Source organism: Thamnophis elegans, chromosome Z, assembly GCF_009769535.1.
Source record: "Thamnophis elegans isolate rThaEle1 chromosome Z, rThaEle1.pri, whole genome shotgun sequence".
NCBI lineage: Eukaryota > Metazoa > Chordata > Lepidosauria > Squamata > Colubridae > Thamnophis > Thamnophis elegans.
In genome coordinates, this window is record NC_045558.1 from 32,277,609 (window position 1) to 32,300,306 (window position 22,698).

Here is a 22,698-nt window from a genome sequence, read left to right on the forward strand (position 1 = left end):
ATCTTAGCGTTCTCAAAAAACTACAGCCTGATGTTCAAAGAATGGACTTTGAATCATATAAAAGAGAGACACAGTTATTCTAACAAAGGTGCCTTCCCGATATATGAATTTCAGTTCCCAGAATTGTCAGAGTAGTATTATTGAAATACTGCATGTTAACATCCACACTTCTTAATGGAAATGTCTAGATTATAGGTAGTCATCACTTAAGAACCATAAATGAGTCCAGAATTTTGTTTATAAATCAGAGTGTTAAGTGGTTACCATGTTACTTGACTCGATTATATGATCGTTTTTACAATAATCACAAAGTGTGTTAGTATGGTTGATAAAGAAATCACAGAGTTAAGAAAGACATGTAGTCATTAAACAAATCCATTCTCCCAAATGGTCATTTATCCAAAATAATACAAATTTTATTTGAATTTGATAATTATTCAGATATATTTTTTAAAAAACACATGCAGTCGCTGCTAGTACAGAAGTTCATACCTAAATATCTGACATAGACTACCTGTTTTCCAGGGGGGAAGTGGTGTAAGAAATACAAATACTATCCTAGCCCTTTCTATTGGAAGAAATATCTAGTCTGCCAAACATTGCTATAAATCGCTATCTTACAGTGATCCATTTGACAAATATCGGATTTCAACTTCCCAAATTTTCCTTTCAACATGGTTATTGCTGAGAATTCTGGAAATTGGTTCTACATAGAAACTCCTAAATTGAGGTTTTAATATGTACGAATTTGGGGATTTGGTATTATTATAGCAAACTGTTATAACTCCTTTTGAGAATCAGTTGACTTTAAGAGGAGAGTATAGATATTTTAAAAAAGAGATTAAAATATTGTTTATTTTTAATACTTCGCTTGGAAAAAGACTGGAAAATAGATAACATGAAAATAGCCTCATATAAAAGTTTTAAATTGTATAGTGGTCTTTTTTTTCTAGTAGGTTGCAAAATATAAATGACAGATATATATTTTTTTTACAATAAGCAGAAACTACTGCCAGAAAATGAAATATTACTCTTCAATCCTATTCAAGATCAGGTGTGAATCGGTTACATTTCTACAATTACTGTTAATGTCTATTGTATTATATCACATTTAAGACATTATGCAAAATTTCACGCTATGTGCATTTAAAAGGTAACACATATCAAAACATGCAAAATATGTGGGAACTTCCAGCTTGCCATCCATTTTTCAGATTGGTTCCTGGTGCGTATTAATTGCCAATCTGTGAGTAAGCAAAAAGTTAGTCTTAGAGAAACTAACTTGCATGCATATGTGTCCCAACAGGGGAATGAATGAAATTCATTTGTTGAGACAGCACGATAATTTTACCCTTATGGTTCTAGAGGTCATCTGATACAGCTCAAGTATGCTGGCCAAAACTCTGGACCTAAAGAAAAACACCAAAGTCTTATGGGAAAGAAAACCTAACATAACTACCTAAATAGATGTATTACATATAAATTTCTATTGCATTTAAATGGATTATGAATATAGCAAAAATTAAAAGAAGAGTAAAATAATTTTGAAATAGGCACAAATTCTCTATTCCTTTCTCTGTATATTCATTGCAATAGGATAATAATAAAAACAAGGTATCATCAGTATAAATTTATAAACAGCAGATAACTTACAGCTACTAGACATTCTTCAACAAAAGGTGTTAACATATGAGGTCGGATGGTGACCATAATATCCCTGAAGTCAATGGCTGTGACTCTTCCAGCTTGAGAATTGTCTCGTTGCACAAATGCTTGCTTTGCATGTTCCAACTGTATTTCCTATAAGACATAAAAAACAGTTAAATCTAATCTCTAATCTCTGTTATATTATGCCTCTTCAATTTACGTATTTTAGTAATGGATTGCATGTGTATTTAACAAGCATAACATCATTATACCAAGAGTAAGAACTTCCATCTATTGCTGAGTGAGCTACATCACCTAAGGAACTTGCAACATTGATTATTTCAGCTTCAGCTATTGGGATTTTATCCTGTTTCCTTTAGAAGACATTTACTCCTTTATCATCTATATATTGCGTTTAATTCTGAGAACAGCCTGAAAATCTGATCCACGCTGTAGATATTCAATCTGTCTCATAGTAGGAAGTTGTTCAAAGTTTATTAAAGCTTATAAAGATAGTATTTGTAGCAGGGGATTAATACAAAACGGTGATTCAGAGAGTGCATGAACATTTAAGTAGCACCTATTTTCAATCCCTTAAACCAAATGTCTTTTTTTCCAAGGAAGACAAGACAGCTCCACAAATCCAGGAAATCATACAATTTTTTAGGGAGTTAGAACACCCCTTCATGCTTTAACTTATCTCCTTCTATTCAAATCCAGATGTAAATAAAGCTGAACTTTATTGAAGTTACATCTTTTAAATTAATACCCATGTAATAATCCTTAGAATTTCTGGGTTTGCATTTATTTGTCAATACTGGCCAGTCTGTAGTTTTATTTTATCATAAATTAAAGCAGATTTCATATTATTAATCCCAAAGTGCTATATTCCATTAGTAAAGCATCACTCACAGAATAGTGCATATAACCTAATGCAAGCAGTTATCCAGTATAAGGTTATATTTTATTTAGTTTTATTGATATTTGAGAAAATCCATGAAATAAATACAGTAAAATCCACTCAGTCTCATTCTACAGAAAATAACAAAAGATACAAATGATAAATATTAAAATTATCAACCCACACACAAAATTATCATTATCAACATTTAAGATACAAGATATAATTCAGTGAAATTAAGTCTAAATTTGCAAGATTTTAGCAGGATGTTCAGCACTATCTACTTCCTGCTAAAAGCAATAAATCCAGTCTGGTGGGATTATGCCATAGGAATCAAAATATATTAGTAGTTATTAAGGCATTTGGGATATCACCATAAAGCGTGGGGGGGGGGGGCTTAATCTTTTTTTTTTTTTAAGAATAAAAGCAAAATGAAATAATGGCAAAATTCAATTTACCACACCTCACTAGATTTTAGGACTGCTTAATAAATTATTTTTGAATCCTCATAAAATTTTAGAATATCATGCAATATTACCAATCCTGGTAATTCATTCCTGATGTGCTCAAGGTTGACTCACCCTCCCATTCTCTCAAGTCTGTAAAATGAGGTCCAAGATTGTTGGGGGCTACATGCAAATAATGCTGACATTGTAAACTGCTGAGATAGTGCTATAAAGGGGAGGGGAGGTATATACGTATAAATGTTATTGCTGTTACTATTATTTTATGACTTTTCAAAGTATTTCCATATATATGCTTTTATAATATTCCATTATGGATGCTTGTTGATAATGATACTTGTCAATGGGAACTTATAACATGCAGCAGTAGGAATAGATGAGTCTAGTGAGTGCTAATCAATTAAAACATCAGTTATGGCTGAACTTAATTCTTCAGCGTGGATAGTGGATTAGCTTTGTAAACGATAGCAAGAAAAAGGAAGAATTTGCACATAGATGGTATCTCAGTGACTATTGTACATAAATTTTGAATAAACATTTATTGTGCTTCTTAGGTACAGTATTCAGACTCTAAACATCAAAGAAAGAAGCTATTTTTAATAGTACATCCATTTTTAAAGAGAATTATATCATCTGCAGTTGAGAGAATATTTGTCAAACTGTTTAGGTTGTACTGAAAAGCAGTTTTACATGTTTTCCCTCTATTCTTCTTTCATTTTTTCTTTTAATCTTCTTTTCTTGCAATGTCAGTTTAAGCTATACTTCACTGGTTTCCCTTACTCTTACCTTTTTGTACATTGTGGGGAACATCTCATAGCAATGGCAGAAAGGAAAGGATATTAGGAATAACTCATAGGACTTCTCTGAGCTTCCAATGAAATCATCCTAATAGAGTTCCTATTTTGCTTACTGAATTGGAGTAGTTGATTTATTTTAGCCACTTTTTCCATATCGAAGATATAGAAGCTCTTTCATGAGCTTCTGTTTTGTTATTTTCAGGGAAACAGAAGCTCATGAAAGAAAAGCCACAGAGAACTGACCTGGGGCAATGGCGTACGTTGCAGCAGAGAGGGCTCTGCATGCCATCTCTGGCACACGTGCCATAGGTCGCCATCATGGGGTTAGATGTTCAGCATTTAACATATCCAAAATTAGATTTTAACAATTAGATAAAGGAATATATTTGTGTAAACCATTCTGATGTTTCTAGATGGAACAACTATTTTATCCCCCCCAGAGACATTGCTTGTTTTTTAAAGGGGATAAGTAAAACATCAGGTTGTTTGCCAATTGACATGGCTGATTTGCAGGTTACATTACCTGCAATTCAAAAATGGCATATGTGTGTGTGTGTGTGTGTGTGTGTGTGCATGCTGGTCTTATTGTATTCGGGTCTTTTCCTGTGTAAGAAACACACACACACACACACACACACACACATTGTGTCACAATCCCTTGTATGCCCAAATATGGGAGGGAGCATTAGGCTTCCCTTTTCAGTCTTTTGGCTCACCCTAGGAGCCATCCAGGCAGAAAGCCTTTTTTTAGGTTGCCTTTGTGAAATAGCAATAGCAATAACAGTTAAACTTATATACCGCTTCATAGGGCTTTCAGCCCTCTCTAAGCGGTTTACAGAGTCAGCATATTGCTCCCAACAACAATCCAGGTCCTCATTTTACCCACCACGGAAGGATGGAAGGCTGAGTCAACCCTGAGCCAGTGAGATTTGAACAGCCGAACTGCAGAACTGCAGTCAGCTGAAGTAGCCTGCAGTGCTGCATTTAACCACTGCACCACCTCGGCTCCTCTACAGACTAGGTTATAGGTTTATTTCACTTTTATGCCGCCCTATTCCCGGAGGGACTCAGGGTGGCTAACAAACCACAGGGAGGGGATAATACAACAAAAAAACAAGGACAAGCGAACAAAATACAAAGACAATTTAAAAGCAATTTAAAAGGGAGACTAGCCACACTAGTCTCCCTTTATTTATTTATCAGCACAAATTGTGTGTGTGTGTGTGTGTGTGTGTGTGTGTGTAAGATTGAGATTGTCTTGACAATGTTTTGGCAAGGTCTCACTCGCCATCTTCAGTGTGGAAAGCCAGCATTCCACACCCCCACCAGGATTTATAGAAAGACGGCAGCTCCAAGCACGCTTTAAGCCAAAAACACCAGCCTGGAGATGGCAAGTAAGATCTCACCGAAACGTTGCCAAGACAATCTCAATTTTACATGGGAAAAGACCCAAATACAATATGAAGGTCTTGGCGTACTTAGGTCTTTTCCCGTGTAAGATTGACAGTATATTGGTGACAAAGACCACCTGAAAACTGAATTACATACCCTCACAAATGTATTAATTTCCAACGGATTAAAAAAACACAATTACCAATCTAATCCAAAGGGAGACACCCCCCAAGAACCGAGACACAGAACAGGACAACGGCATTGCCCCCTCCCTTACATCAAAGTCACCACAGATAAAATCAGCAAAATTGTCCACAAACACAATATCAAGACAGCCTTCGGCACTGACCAAAAAATAGCCAACATCTTAAGAAACCCCAAAGACAAGATCCAGCTAGAAAACCAAGAAGTCTATGAAATACCATTCAAAATCTGCCCTGCCACATACATTGAACAAACTAATAGGAGGATAAATGCACGCATTGCAGAACACAAGAACGCAGTCAGAAAAGAAGAAAAAACTTCCTCCCTTTTCCAGCATCTTAAAGCAACAGAACATGAAATTGATTTTGAAGGAACCAAATTACTCTCCAAAACTGAACACTTCAACAAGAGAATTATGGAAGCTATCAAAATAGAGAAACACCCCCACAACATGAATTAAATATGAAGATACCTCCCACCTACCAGACATCTGGAGACTAGCCCTAGTCAATAAACAAGTCCCAGCCACAAAAACCAACACAGGACCCAGAACAACACAGGACACCATCACCAATCACCCCCGCCAAACATCAATTCCATCAACCAATCAAGCTATGACAACACAGCCAACCAATCAGTTTAAAGCAACAAAGCTAACATTCCACATACACCCACCTATATTTATAGAAAAAAACGGCAGCTCTGATCACGCTTTGCTCTCACAAACATGAAGCCAAAGGCACTAGCCTGAAGATGATGAGTGTGACCTCGTCGAAACATCGGCAAGATACTGTCAATCTTACATGGGAAAAGACCTGCCATAAGTCACTGCCATAAAATGTTATAACTGGTAGATGAAATAGAACAAACTTCCTAACTGGGGATATCCTAAACAGTAACTTCTATTACTAACTGCTAGCCAACTCTCATATTATCTGAAGAATGAGGTAGAATGAAACCCAATGTATCTGGGAGTTAACATTGGATAAGACAAAACTAAAAAGTCTTGTTCCATTATTCAGTAATAATTTTGTGCATTTAACAGTTAAATGAATTTAACACTTAATGGATTTAAGTGCTAAAAATGGAGTTAATAATTAATTAAAATGGCTAATACATATGCATGTATGCAAACATTTTTAAAATAGTTAGTTTAAGGAAGCCACATGCCTAAAAAGAGGTCAAAGAATATAAAGATGACAATCCACAGTAAAGGACTGGATCACACAACTGCAGAAACATCATGAGATAAATCAGAAAGCACACAGGACACACAAGAGAAAAAAAAGCAGAAAACAAGGAAACTCTCCCTTTACACTCACAGCAATTAATAACAATTTAGGTTGCCTCATGTAGTGGTCAGCTCTCTTCAACAAATTAGCTATAACTCTGTGTTCTTACCCACTTTACAAAACCCCTGTCAAGTCCAATCCACTCTTATGCAGCCCCACTAGAGCTGAGCAGTTGATTTTATAGACTCTCACACAGCTTGCCTTCAGAAGTTGTTGGTGCTTCATCACTGGAGGCTTTCAAGAAAAGACTGGATAGTCACTTGTCAGAAATGGTATACTTGAGCAAGGGGTTAGACTAGATCAGTGGGTCTCAACCTTCCTAATGCCGCAACCCTTTAATACAGTTCCTCATGTTGCGGTGACCCCAACCATAAAATTATTTTACGTTTTCTGTATTTTTTCGAAAATATGTGTTTTCCGATGGTCTTAGGTGACCCCTATGAAAGGGTAGTTCGACCCCCTCAAAGGAATCCCGATCCACAGGTTGAGAACCACTGGACTAGATGATCTCCAAATCCCTTCCAACTCCTTTATTCTGCATTGCCCAATCATTCACTGCTCCAGCAATTAAATTTTAAATATCTTAAGAAAGTGGATATGCATGTACAAAATAATACTTAAAAGAGCCAGTGGTATCACATCTGTTGCAAATTATGAAAAATATAACAAATAATTCAAATACTGAGACAACTATGAGACCTGCTGTCTTGATGTGACCAATTCATATACAAGAAAAGCTACAAAGAACAAGGGATAAATAATAAAACTGGCTTAATTCAAAACAAGATTTTTTAAAAGATAAGGCTAAATCTCATGCAAAGAGATTTTTTCAAAGAAACATCTCAATCGTCTGTAACAAAGTTTACAACAGAAGATTCTTCTGCATAGAAGCCATGTATTTAAACCCAAGAAGGCTACATAAGCTAACCTTTTACCTATATCATTAAGGACAAACATTATGATATGTATGGATTAAGAGAGTTGGAAAGATCCATTTGTCACATGCATACCAGATTGGAAATTCCCAAATGAATACAGCACTTCTCCATGGTATTGTTACAGAAGAGACAATCAGGTTTTAATCAGTTTCCAAACAATAAAGATGGGCTGGATCTAAAGTCAAGTGAAGTCAGTAAAATGACAGTCATTACAACTAATAGAATGTGATTATATTATATGAGACATCTAACATCCTCTTCAAACAAAGAATTAATTAGACTCTACTCCACCAAGTCAATTTGAAGCATTTGTCCTAGCAGCATTATCTTAATTATTCCTCATCAAAATGATAACACTTCCTACTGTGAACTAACATCATTATGTAAACAAAATTACAGACTCGATAGTCCTGAAATATGATCCTTTGTCAAAACTCTCTTGTGTAACAGCTCTTTATAACACATCCAATTGAGACAACAGAAGCATGGATCTAGCCTTTTCTGATGATATCAAGATATATTAGCAATACTGTGTTTCCCTGAAAATAAACCCAGTCTTATTTGCTTTTGGGCTTGAAAATAAGCAATGGGGCTAATTTTCAGGGAGGTCTTTTTTTTAAGTGCAGGAGACAGCGGGTGCCGGGCCCAAAGGGAGTGGGAGAGCTACCGCTGGCCGTGCCCTTTCCATTCCACTGTCTGCTTTCCCGCAGCTGCAAAAGGGCAAGCTCTTGGCATGCCCCATCCTCTACCTGCCCTGCCTGCTGCTGGGACACTTCTCAGCCACACTGGATGCTGTGCTGGCCACCAAGTGGCTGTCTATGCTGCTGCTGGTCTCGCAGGGGCTGTTCACCCTCCTGGCAGGGCAGCTTATCATCACGGGCAATATGACAATGGGATAGAAAGGGCGGGGATGGTAACTCCCAAACACTTTTCACCCAGAGGGAGACAAAGCTCTGTCAGTATAATTTCTCCGTCTGGTGAAAAGTGCTTAGTCGCCTATGGGATGCTTGGGAATGGTGCAAATCTCTCCATAGGTGACCACACTTTTCGCTCGGGTGGAGAAATGACGGAGCCTCAAAGCTTCTTGTGTTTGCAAAAGGGATGGGTTTGAAATGGAGTGATTAGCTCCTTGTTTAAGTGTCTCGTTTGCAAGCAGACAAAGCTTCATCTCCCTCTGGGTGAAAACTGTGCAGCAGAGCCAGGCAGAGGCACAGGTGATCGCAATGCATCACCCACTCTGTCCAACCGTCTCTCAGCTTGTCTGGAGCTGTGCTGATCAGGCACTCACGCAGGGCATCTAGATCATCTGCCTCTCCCATCCCCCTGCCTTTTCCTACAGCTAGTGCCACTGCACAAGCCTCCTGCAAACCTCCTTGTGAGTCAGGCAGTCACACAGCACACCTGTCTTCCCTACCCCCCCCCCCGGCCTCTGCCTCTATGCTCAGACTTGTTGGTATTTGTGCTGTGTCAAGGGGCAAGCGGGCTGCGGTTGCTGCCAGACACCATTAGCCGCCTTGCGCTCACCGCCTCTCTTGCTGGCCATATCCATCCACTCAAGCTTATTTTAAGGCTAGGGATTATATTAGTCACAGCCCCAAAAATCAGGTTAGGGATTGTTTTGGGGGATGGGTCTTATTTTCAGAGACACACGGTAGTTGTATCAACATGTAATTAAAGTAAGTTCTAGTCAATGAATCCTATTGAAACATAACATATATCAGTGAAATGTACAGTAAAAACTATTATAATAAATATAAATTAACCATTGATTTTAAAAACATATAATAGGTGATTATACCTATGAGTATATTAATACTATACAGACAGTCGATTTACAACCATACTTGGAATGATTGTTCTGTAGTCTTAAAATGAGGCATTACATGACTATACCAAATTACAGTGGCACTCCTTGCTGTGGTTGTTAACTGAGACTAAGCAGACCACCCATCCTAATCCAAGCCATTCCAGATTGGGTCCTTCTTAGCCACAAGCTGAAATAAGATGAGAAACTGACTCCAATTCCCCTAACCCACACACACCTGCTTAATCCCCATCTTTGCCTTTCAGCTACCTGGTACCAACATGTGGGACCACCATGGAATAAGCCTTGCTACAAAACTCAAAGTCCACCGAGCAGTAGTGCTAACTAACCTGATGTATGCCAATGAGACTTGGACTGTATACAGGAGGCATGCTAGGCAATTGAACCACATCCACATGACCTGCCACCATAGAATACTGAGGATCCGGTGGAAGGACAAGGTGCCAGATACAGAAGTCCTCTCCAGAGCAGGACTGCCATCAGTTCACACCCTACTGATCAAAGCCCAGACACTCTGTGCAGGCCATATTGCAAGGATGCCAGACCATCGCATCCCCAAACAGCTTCTCTATGGTGAACTGTCTCAAGGAAAGCAATCACACAGGAACAAAGGAAGCGATAAAAGACACATTGAAAGTCTCCTTTAAGTCCCTGAAAATTGACATCATCTCCTGGGAAACTTTGGCACAAAATCGTTCACGTGGTGCCTGCTGATCCACCAAGGCTACCAGCATCTGAGGACAGAAGAATAACCACACAAGAGAAGCGAACATTCCATAAAGCCAGAGCAGCAAATGCTGCAACAATGGTCCCCACGTCTGCCCGACATATAGCAGAACATTTCATTCCCGTATAGGCCTTACCAGCCACCTGAGGACAGATTGTGGATAGCCCACAACCTGTTAGATGTCAAGGTCCTCTTCGAACATGATGGATGAACATCATCACCCTTTTTTGTGGGACATCAAACACATCAAAAATTACATGGTTCTGGAGTTCTTTGTCATGTCTTGGTGAGCTTCAGTTGCTCAGCCCATGCCAGCAAACATTCAGTCACCCAGCTGCCTTTTCTCCCATTTCTATTCACTGACCTTTTGAGTTTTATGTCCAGCCACTATGGTCAAAGAAGAAACACTTTGCTGCCTTTGCAGTCTTCTTTTTGGGTCCATGGCTACTATGCTAACCTAGGCTCTCCACCACACTTGTGAATGCTTCTTAGACATGGTTCTTCATATCTTGCTTCATCAGTTTGACACCAAGTTGCAGTACCCATGAATACCCAGTATTTCTTTGCCTAGCTGTCTTCTTTTCCAGTTCCTTGTACTGACTTTTGCTTTCACAACCAGCCACCACAACCAAAGTGGAATGCCTTGCTGCGTTTGCTACTCCTTTTTGGACACAGCTTCTCTGGCAAATGATTCCAATCTAGGTTGTCTTGAGATTTCAGAAAGCTGTGCTACCTTCAGAAAGCTACAGGCAGTCTGCCAACCCAATAAATCTGATCATGTGACTACAGGAACGCTGCAACTGCTATAACTTTGGGCACAGGTAGGAAATCCATTTTTTTCAGCAGTCTTGAAATTTCTATTTCAAATGTTTTATTCATTTTCATTTTCAATTTTGTACATTCACTTATATACTGAATATTTGCAATAATAATAATAATATAAAAAAATAAAACAAACCTAAACACAACTCATCATCCAACATATAAAACCAACCTGTCACTTTCATCCTCCATACACCCCTTCTTCTCCCCCTCCAGCTTTCCTTTCTCCCTCCAACAATCACCCCTCCTACTTCCCTTTCCCCTCCTATCTTCCTTTCTCGCCTTCCTCACCCTCCTTCCCCTCTCATCCTCCTTACATTCCCCTCTTCCTCCCTCCTTACTTCTCCCTCTTCTTTTCCTCTACTTCTCACTTTGGTGCATTTCTCTATTCATTAATCTATTCAGTTACTAAAAATTGCGCTAAAAAGAAAAAAGAAGAAGAAAAAAAAAGAAAAAAAAGAGAAAAATAAAAAGAAAAGATAAGAACAACAGTATACAAGTGTATTCTTCTTATTCTATATATTGAGACTATATCTCCACCCACCCACCCACCCCCAATGAACCCCCCTCCCTAATCCCCTCCGACTTCCCAGGTCCCACACCCGGCACAGTTCACTACCATTCACCTTCTAGAATATCTTATAGTCAAATAGATTAAAAATAATAATGAAAATAAAATAAAAAGAACACTCCGGAAAAAAAAAGAAAAAAAGAAAAGAATAAAAATCTTTTTGCATTATGCTCAGCCTCCCATCATTATTAAAATTTAAACAGTATAGATCATTCCATTTATATTTTATCTTCGTCCCTTGCTTCTTTGATATTTACCCCCATCTTCCTGTAGGCTCTCCTAATAGCCTTTCTTAACCTTATATTCAGATAATAGTTTATACAAAAATCAATTTACCTTCTAATACAGAGCAGTCTAATCATACTTTCGCTACTCTTCTTCCTACCCCTCGCTTCTCATCTCCATTCCTCCCAAGCCAAAATTCCATAAAATTAGGATCTCTCTCTTCACTTTAAAATCCTGAGCTTTTTATGTTAGACTTCAAGCATGTAAATCCGTAAAATGTGTGTCCAAAATCCATACCACTTCATTCAGTCCCAAGATCACTTCATCAATATCCCGCTCCACCTTCCCTTCTGCCCCGCTCCTCCCAACTCCATTCATCCCAAACCGCAATTCAAATAAATCTTGATCTCCACTTTCCTCACACCAGAAAACAATTCATGCGCAGTTTGGATTAAGATTCAAATAAGTCTTATATAAATCCCATACAATATCTGTCCAAAATAAGCGATGCTTCTTTCCGTTCCTCATCGATATACAGCTTTACCATTTCATACCAAACAGGAATCCTAAAATTGTAATCAATCTAAGAGTTTAAAAAGTATTTTAAAGACATCGCTGGATCTTTATTCTTTACTCTTCTGCCCTTCCGGAAAGAGAAGGCAGCCCTCTGCCTTATAGCCACGTGTCCCGCTGCTTTGAAGATATGGCTAAATCCTCAGTTTCCGCTCTTCTGCCTCTCCGGTAGGGGGAGAACAACTCCCTCCGTCTTGTAACCAACTGAATTGCTGCTTGTCTTTCCTTCACCTTGTCTTTCCGCGTTTCCGAGTGAGTCAGGAAGTCCCGCCTTCAGAGTTTTATAATAAAAGTCCCGAGCTTCCGAAACAGAGTTGAGACGAAATCTTTGATTTTCGAATGTAACTGTGATTCCAACTGGAGCTTCCCATTTATACCGTATTTGGTGGTTTCTAAGCTCTTTGGTTAAAAAAGTATAATCTCTCCTTGCTTGCAGCATCTGGAGTGGTATTTCTTTAAAGACAAACAAATCCTGCCCATCGATTCGCAGCCTGTTGTTGTAAAACTTTTGGATGATCGCATTTCTGGATTCTCTTGTGAAAAAATATATAATTATGTCTCTTGGGAGCTGTCGCTGTTCTGCTACACACGAATTCTGGCGATAGATTTTTCGAATATTCCAATCAAAATTGAATCCCAGACTTCCCACCGCTTGACTGAAAGCCTCTACAAACGTCTGTTTCAAGTTCTCTCCTCTCTTTTCGGGCAGTCCTCTGACTCTTATTGCAAACGCCTTCCTGTTGTAATTTATCATTATAAGTTGTGTTTGAGTATCTCTAATCTCTTGTTGTAATGTTTGGATGTTGGAAGTCAAATTAAAATTAGCCTCCTCCAAAGTTTCCAGTTTAGTCTCCATTTCTTCAGTATAATCTGTCAAAGCAGACATAGCTTCAAACATATCCATCTTTATTTGGGCAATCTTGGTCTCAATTTTGTCACATAAGTCCAGCACAAATTCTTTGATTTCTTGTTTGAAGTCATTGAGTATTTGAAAAAGAAGTTCCTGTGTTAAGGAATCTCCAGTAGGGGGTGTGGGAGGCAAGGGCAGCGATTTTATAGCAAGTTCTTTAAGCACATGCGAAGGGGAGCGCTTTGCCTGCTTAGACCTGGGAGCCATTATAGGTAAAAGCTGAGAATAAACAAATAAACAGTATCTTCACCTGCTCAGTTCTCAATAAGTTATTTGTAGATTTTGCTTGTTAATGAGGAGCGGTCTCCAGGAAGATAGAGCCGGTTAATTACGTCATCTATTAATCACCAACACAGTAAAATCGCCATTTTGTAGCACGATTGAACAAAGAAGCCTCAAAGGAAAACGAGGCTGGTGTTTAAGATAGTTATAAAAAAAGGAACATCTCAGGAGTGGAACCCGCTCGTGTTAGTCTTAAGTAGCTTTAAGCAGCTTATCATTGTCCTGAGGGGGGGGGGGTCACCTGTCTAGGGCTGCAAAAAAGGCAGCTAAGAAGAACTGGCTGGAGATAAGAGCTCAGTTACGCTGGATCTTTTCTCCGTTCACAGCCAAAAAAAAAAGGGGCTGTGAACTACGAATAAATCCTAGCACCTGAGCTTCTGCCTGCCCCTTTCTGCCAAAAAGGGGTGATATCTATTGATCTTAATTAGATATACAGACCAGAACTCTGAGAGGAGCTCCGTTGAGCTCCTTCGGCGACAGGCACCGCCCCCCGGAACCCGCAGTCTTGAAATTTCAAATGGTTGCTGAACAAATGGTCATAAAGTGAGAACTACTTGTATGTATATTATACACACACCAGAGAGGAGGAAGGGAGGTATTGGGGGGTGGGGGGGAAGAGAGAGAAAGTGCACACAAATATTTAGCAATCTAAAATTACTTATAGATTAAAAAGAAATCTATATGGGAAAATATATAGCAGTTTAAAACTCTTCTTGTTCTTTGTTAAGATTTAAAGTTTTGTCAAAACTCACCAATAAGAATTGGGTGAATTCTGCATATGTTAGACGCCTTTTCCGATCTTTTCCAAAATGTAGCTGCACAAATTCAGAGTTCCAGTTAAAAGGAATACGGCGGTGAATTGTGGTCTGGCCAAACACCTGTTTAACATCCTCTGGGAAAGAAAATAAAAAAAGGGGAAGAACTGAATTAGTGCAAGCAGTTCTGAAGCAAAGCTGATTTATTCTTTCATTGGATTTATTATCTGAACAGATTCATTTAAATAAATCTAACATCTATCTGCGATCCAATGTACAGATTGTATGCTACAAAATACTGAACCACAGATTCTCCATTTTCTCTTCTCCTTTAAGAGATAACCTAACATTATGCTGCAATTTAAGTATGACTATGTATAAGTCAGCTTTCCCCAGCCTTTTAGGATTTCTATTCCAAAAACATTATAATATTATCAAGTTTATGATGCCTGGGAATTATGCAGGCTGCAAATCTTGAAACTTTCACACATGTATCTTGGCAGTTTTCAGGAACCCACTTCCTTATCTCAGGTTTCAATGAGATACTTGCCATTCAGAAACATAAGTCTCTCGCTTCTTTCCTTCCTTGCTTAGCGAAGATCAGCTTCAAAATAATGTACAGAGTAAATACAATATACTGACTACATGCCATCTAGGATTTCCTTAATTCAAATGATATATAACTTATTTTAGATACACATAGCTGAATTTTACTAACTATACAAGTGACAGTCTAGTTACTTGCACAGCTTCAAAACAGCCCATTATATAAAACGGCCTACTTGCTTTTGCTTTTCACAGAGTAGAGTAGAGTAGAGTAGGGTAGGGTAGGGTAGGGTAAGGTAGGGTAGGGTAGGGTACAATAGAGTTGAGTTGGGTTGAGCAGAGCAGAGTACAATAGGTTTGTTTGGCCAAGTGTGATTAGACACACAAGGAATTTGACTCCAGTGCAGAAGCTCTCAGTATACATGCAAAGTAATAGAGTAACAACAACAACAGTACCAATAAGAGAGAATAGTAAAGAAGATGATGATAAAAATAATGCTACAATCATGCAATATAGATAAATGTACATAGACAATAGACAATACTTTGAGAATTAAGTGTTCTTATAAGGCAGTACTATGAGTAGAGTGATGGCACAAGGGAAAAAAGTGTCCCTGTGTCTAATTGTTTTGGCATGTAATGCCCTAGTGCAGCACTGAAACTGCAGAATTGAAACTTTATGTTCAGAATGTAAAGGGTCTGTAAGTATTTTTTCAGGCAGGTTACCTTCTGACCTGTGCAATATACAACTTTTCTGTGGAAGTCTTACCGGTTGCAATCATTCTTTTTGCAGTCAGTAACTGGTTTGTAAAACTGTATAAACAGCTCATTGCATTCTATTCCAAAGGTTTTCTACAAGATTGCATTTTCTAAATACCATAAGATCACAAACAAATCACTGCTTCCTTTCCTCCTTTAGTTTGAGTACCTAAAAATTATAACCTGAGTTTTTAAGAAGCAATGTTGTAATTTGATATCAGAATTTTATATCAATATATTTAGATCTTTTACTCATGTATAGTTATGCAACAGAAAATTGCCCTTGCTCTTTTTTGTTAGTATCTTACATTTCTTTCTCATCACTTATTATGGTTCACAAATTCCTATAGAAACTCAATGGAGTTTTTTTCATTACTCCCCACAGGGTTTATTCGTTTATATAGAACAATTTTTTCCAGCAATCTTTATTTCACAAACATAACACTTAAATAATATACAAAGAACATTCATGCTTCATGAACAAATTTATAATACTTGTTCATATTATTTATTTAGCAATTACTTATTTACTAAAATAAATGTCAGATTTATTTTAATACCTACAACTATATTTCATTCATTCATATAAATGAAATTATGTACGTTATGCACCTTATCTACTTCTGTCTTTTTGAAATTTTGTGTTCCTGTTTGTGTGTGTGTGTGTGTGTGTGTCTGTGTCTGTGTGTCTGTGTGTAAATCTACTTACTGTTGTTGAGAAAAAAAGCAATTACTACAATAACCACAGATATGCTTTTAAAAATATAAAACCATGCAGGGTCTTATAAAATTCCGTTGGTAGCCCATCCGGGCCTGGGGCTTTCACATTCTTTTGTTTTTTGTGTGCTTCGGATAGCTCCATCATAGTTATTTTGCCTTCTAGCATTGTTACAGTTTCTTTGGGTATCTGGGGTAAGTTGGCTTCCTGTAAGTATTGTTTTACTCTTGCCCCTTCTGTATTCTCATGATCATGTAGTTTACAGTAATAATCTTGTATATGTTTTTTTCTTCTCTTCATTCCCATAACAAGTTTACCCTTGATCATCCATTAACTGCAATATCTTCTTTGAATCTCTCTCTTTTCTCAGTTTGTATGCCAACCATCTGCCTGGTTTATTAGCATTTTCAAAGTAATTCTGTTTAGCATCCCTAATTTTTTGGGCTGATTCCTCTTTTTCCATTAACCTAATTTTGTGTTTAATCGTATCCATTATTACTTTAATGTCCTTCTTTTGTGGGGAGTTCTGTAGTTCTTTTTCAAGACTCTTATATTCATTGTCAAGTCCTTTAAGTGTTTGTCTTTTCTTTATATTTCTCTTCCTTGTATAGGCAATTATCAGGACTCTGGTATAGGCCTTCATTGTGTCCCAGAGGTTCTGTATTGATGTCTCCTCTTTTCTATTTTCTTAAAAAAAAAAAAAAGGCCAATTCCTTTTCCATTTTCTATACAAAGTCTTTCTCTTTTAATATAGTGTTGTTTAATGTCCACCTAGATCTTTTTCTTTGTCCTTTCCATTTAATTATCACTGGGTTGTGGTCTGCCCAAATACTTGTTTCAATCTCAATTTTCTATATGTTATAGGCCGATTTAGTCGCTACCCATATCATATTGATTCTAGAATAAGATAAATGTCTGTTTGAATAAAAAGTATATTTTTTTTAGTAGGATTTCTCTCTCTCTCCAAACATCCTTTAAACCTGTCTCATCGATCATTTTTAAAAAGAATTTAGGGAATATCTTTCTATTTCACTTTGTTGTTTTTGTGAGTTATAGACCATATTCTTATCTACAATTCCATTAAAATCTCCCATCATACAAATATTTAAGTAACCCAAATCCATTATTTTCCTGTGTAATTTTCTGTAGAATTCATCTTGCTTATAATTAGGTGCATAGATTGCTATTAGGAGCATTTTCTTATTATTGTCCATAATTTCCACCATCAAAATTATTCCATCGTCATCTATATAAATTTGTTCCACTAGGATTATATCTTTAATATAAAGGATCACTCCTCTTTTCTTACAGGTTGCCAATGAAGTAAACGTTTTCCGCAGCTTTGGTTGCCTTAATAAGTATTCATATTGCTTTTGAATATGCACTTCTTGTAGACAAATTATATCAAATTTTAATTTCCTTAGTTTGTGAAATATTTTATTTCTTTTATTTGCTGAATTAAGTCCATTTATGTTAATTGAGATAATTTTATTCTCTTCCATATTTATGTTTTATATATAGGATTTATTACTCTGGTTCTAGGTTCTCGTAGATCTCTAATAACCACGCCACCTACAGCACCTTCTTCTTTTCCATTCGAAGCTGAAGACATCGCTCGTGATTCTGCCACAGATTCTTTATGTCCAGTTCCCTCAGCCTTTCATCTGAGATGTTCTTCGGAAAATGCTTCTGCTTTTTCAATTGAATCTATTCTTTATCTTTGTCCTTGCCATACAAACATTAAACTTTCTGGTATCAACCATCTGTAATTAACACTTTTTTTGAGTAGAATTTTAGTCAAAAATTGATATTCTCTTCTCAATTCTCTCACTCTTCTTGTCTTTGTACTCCAGTTTTCAATCTCTTGCTTTTTTTAAAGTATTTGCATCCTAATTGCTTTCTTGGTAAACCTTGCATAAACTTCCTTTGGCAAGTCATTTCTCGCTGCATATCTTGTTTAAATTCGAAATTCATCTATAGCATCAGCCATCTTCTCTTGGGTTAACTCGAGGACGTTTGTCAAGATTTCTATTATTATTTGGAACAGGTTTTCACCTTTTTCTTTTTTTTCTTTTTTTTTAAATATATTTTATTCATTTTCACATTCCATTTTACAATCACTTATATACAGAGTATTTGCTATAAGAAAAAAAAATAAAAAAAATAAAAAAAATAAAAAAGAAAACACAACTCATCATTCACAACCCCACCTGACACTTCCATCCTCCATACACCCCATCTACCCCCTCCAACTTTCCTTTCCTCCCTCTAACACTCCCCTCCTACTTCCCTTTCCCCTCAAACCTTCCTTCTCCCCTTACTCCCAACACGCCCTCCTTACATTCCCCTTACTCCTTCCTTACTCCTCCCTCTTCTTTCCCTCTACCTCCCTCCTTGGTGTATGCCTTTATTCAAGTGTTGTTTAATCTGATAAAAAGTAAAATAAACCAAGGAAAAAAAAATATAAAGAAAGAAAAGAGAAAAAAAAGGAAAAAAAACAACAACCGTATATAAGTGCATTCTTGTTCTTATTGAGACTATGTTAACACCCACCCACCCACCCCCCATAAATCCCCATCCCTAATCCTCCCGACTTCCCGGGGCCCACACCTGGCACTGCCTTCTATCTAAAGTATCTTGTGTTCGTATGGATTAAAAATAAAAGTAATATATTAAAGAAAAGAAAAACAAGAAAAAAGAAAGAAAAGAAAAAAGAAAAAAGAAAAAAGAAAAAGGAAAAAAAAGAAAAAGAACTCTTTGTGTTAAGCTCAGCCCCCCATCTTTATCTATGCTTAAATAGTGTAAGTCATTCTATCTATATTTTATTCTCGTCTCTTACTTCTTTGTTATTTACCCCAACCTCCTGTAGACTCTCCCGTTCCTCTTCCTTAACCTTGTATTCAGATAAACATTTGTACAAATTTGTATAGACATCAATATACAATCTAGCTCAAAAATAATCCCTTCTAGTAAAATTTAAGCAGCGTGGATCATTCCACATATTCAAATATTACTTTACAGAAGAATAATCAAACTTTCCCTTCTAATAGGATTTAAACAGCGTACCGTATATACTCGAGTATAGGCCGACCCGAATATAAGCCGAGGCACCTAATTTTACCACAAAAAACTGGAAAAGTTATTGACTCGAGTATAAGCCTAGGGTGGGAAATGCAGCAGCTACCGGTAAATTTCAAAAATAAAAATAGATACCAATAATGTTTTTGAATATTTATTTCAAAGAAAAACAGTAAACTAGCGGTGTATTCAATGAAATACTTCACTCACCTCATGATGCTGATGTCCCGCTGTGATGATGATGTCCCGTGCAGCCGCGGGAGCGATGTCCCGCCTCCTATGACACACGGCACAGTGATTCCTATCATTGGATCACTGTATCAGAGGAGGTGGGACATCGCTATGTGGCTGCTTGCCATAACAAGGAGGAGGTGGGACATCGTTGCAGAGCGGCAGGAGGGGGAGGAAGGGGAATCGTAAGACAGCCCTGCATTACATTAGAACGTGAGGAGGGGGGATGGTGCGGTGCGCGCTGAGCGGCAAACTGACACAGAGGGAGGGGAAACTCACAGGGGCACTGGGCCATTCACGAGTGTCACCCAGCGGCATGGCCCCGCCCCTTTTTCTCCTCCATTTCGGGCAAATTTTTCACTGACTCGAGTATAAGCCGAGGCGGCTTTTTTCAGCCCAAAAAGTGGGCTGAAAAACTAGGCTTATACTCGAGTATATACAGTAAATAATCTTTCTTAACCTTATTTTCAAACAGTAATTCAAAATAATCTAACCAAACTTTCCCTTCTTAGTAAAATTTAAGCAGCGTGAATCAAGTATTACTTTACACAAAAATCAGTTTACATTCTATCTTAAGATGATCCCGACCGGCTTTCCCTTCTAATAGGATTTAAACAACGTAAATCATTCCGCATGCATTTTACCCTCATCCCTTGCTTGTCTGATATTTACCACTATCAAATTTATGCAGACATTAGTTTGAGATCTAGCTCAAAATAATTTCACCAAACTTTCCCTTCTAATAAGAATTAAATAGCATGGATCATTCCACATATTCAAATAATACTTTCAACAAGAATCAGTTAACCTTCTGTTTTAAAAAATAATCTCGTCCAGCTTTCCCTTCTAACAGAATTTAAACAACATAAATCATTTTGCATCCTTTTACATATATACATTCAATATCACCCCACCAATATACGTAAATCATTCCGCATGCATTTTACCCTCATCCCTTGCTTCTCTGATATTTGCCACTATCAAATTTATGCAGACATTAATTTAAAATCCAACTCAAAATAATTTCACCGAGCTTTCCCTTCTAATAAAAATTAAATAGCATGGATCATTCCACATATTCAAATAATACTTTCAACAAGAATCAGTTTACCTTCTGTTTTAAAGTAATCCCTTCTAACAGAATTTAAACAACATAAATCATTCCGCATTCATTTTACATATATACAATCAGTATCACCCCACCAATAAGTTCCGCTTTTTCTACCGGAGAGAGGTCGCAAACCCCCATTCAGTCCACAACTTTGGCAAATATTTTAAAATGTCTAAATCCTCGATCTCCGCTTTTCTGCTTCTCCGAGGGAGGAAAAGCTACCCCCTCCATCTTGCAGCCATGTGGTCTGTTGCTTGCCTTCTCCTTCAGCTTGTCTTTCCTCTTTTCCAAGTGAATCAGGAAGTCCCGCCTTCAAAGTCTTGTAATAGAAATCTCGAGCCTCCAAAACAGAGTTAAGACGAAGTCTTTGATTCTCAAATGTGACCGTAATGCCGGCTGGGGCCTCCCATCTATATTGAATCTGTTGATTTCTAAGCTCTTTAGTTAAAAAAGCATAGTCTCTTCTTGCTCTCAACATCTGGAAAGGTATTTCTTTGAAGACAATCAAGTCCTGGTCATCAACTCGCAGACTATTATTATGAAACTTTTGCATAATCGCGTTTCTGGATTCTTTTGTGGAAAAATATATAATTATATCCCTCGGGAGCTGTCGCTGTTCCGCTACCAACGAGTTCTGGCGATAGATTTTCCGAATCTGCCAATCAAAGTTAAGTCCCGGGCTTCCCACCGCATGGCTGAAGGCTTCAACAAAGGTCTGTTTCAGATTCTCTCGCTCCTTTTCACGGAATTCTCTGACTCTTATTGCGAATGCCTTCTTATTAAAGTTTATCATCACGAGCTGTTCTTGAGTGTCTCTAATTTTTTGTTGTAATATTTGAATATTAGTAGTCAAATTAAAATTAGCCTCCTCCAAGCTTTCCAATTTATTCTCTATTTCAGCAGAATAATCTGACAGGGCAGACACGGCTGCAAACGTATTCGCCTTCATTTGGTCAATTTTAGACTTTAAATCATCATATAGCTCCAATACAAATTCCTTAATTTCTTGTTTAAAATCATTAAGCATTTGAAAGAAAGATTCCTGTGTTAAAAATTCTCCAGTAGAGGGCGTAGGAGACAAGGGCTGCGATTCCAGTATAGATTCTTTAGATTCTTTAGGCACATTTGTAGAGAGACGCTTCGATTTTGACCTGGGTGCCATTATAAATAAACAAATAAACAGCGCTTTCGCTCCCCTCTGTTTCCAAAAAAAAAAAAAAATTATTTTGTTAAGGAGCGGTCTGCAGGAAGGTAAAACCGGCTAAGTACATCCCCTATCAGTCACCAACGGGGAGAAATCGCCATTTTGAAGTCCGTTTAAACAAAGAAGCCTCTAAGACAAATGGTGCTGGTATTTAAGATAGTAATAAAAGCATAAATCTCACAGGAGTGGGACCCGCCCGTATTAATCCTAGCTTCAAACAACTTTGCTTTGTCCTGGGGGGGGGCTCGCCTGTCTGGGGCTGCAAAAAAGGCAGCTGAGAAGAACTGGCTGGAGATAAAAGCTCCGCTCACGCTGGATCTAATCTCTGTCCACAGCAAAAAAAAAAGAGAAAGGCTGTGAATTACGAATAGACCCTAGCACACAGAGCTACTCCCTGCCCCTTTCTTAGCCAAAAAGGGGTGATATCTATGATCTTATTTAGATATACAAACCAGATCTCTGAGAGGAGCTCGGTTGAGCCCTCCTCGGCAACAGGCTCCGCCCCCCCCGGTGAGGTTTTCACCTTTTTCTTATTCTATGTTTTGGAACCTTAGAAAAAATTCTGACCTTTCCATATCCCAATTCAGTGTTCTAATATTATCTTTTTTTGACCACACTCAGTCTATTATCAATCTCCACAATTTTCTTCTCTCTTTGGTCACCTTTTTCTTCAACTTTTTGTGGTCTATCTTCATATTTCATTACCATTTGTTGAATACTATCAAT

The 22,698-nt window shown here is 37.7% G+C and overlaps 1 protein-coding gene across 1 annotated transcript in view; it reads right to left on the reverse strand.

The window, feature by feature from the left end:
* The window catches only part of SLC25A13 (solute carrier family 25 member 13), a 163,432-nt gene that overhangs the window by 66,259 nt on the left and 74,475 nt on the right, over window positions 1–22,698 (reverse strand). Inside the window, exons 5-6 of the mRNA XM_032235092.1 lie at window positions 14,323–14,462; window positions 1,654–1,800 (exon numbers count right to left, since the gene is read on the reverse strand). Coding sequence (XP_032090983.1) covers window positions 1,654–1,800; window positions 14,323–14,462 — 287 coding nt within the window. The remainder of the gene's footprint in view (window positions 1–1,653; window positions 1,801–14,322; window positions 14,463–22,698) is intronic.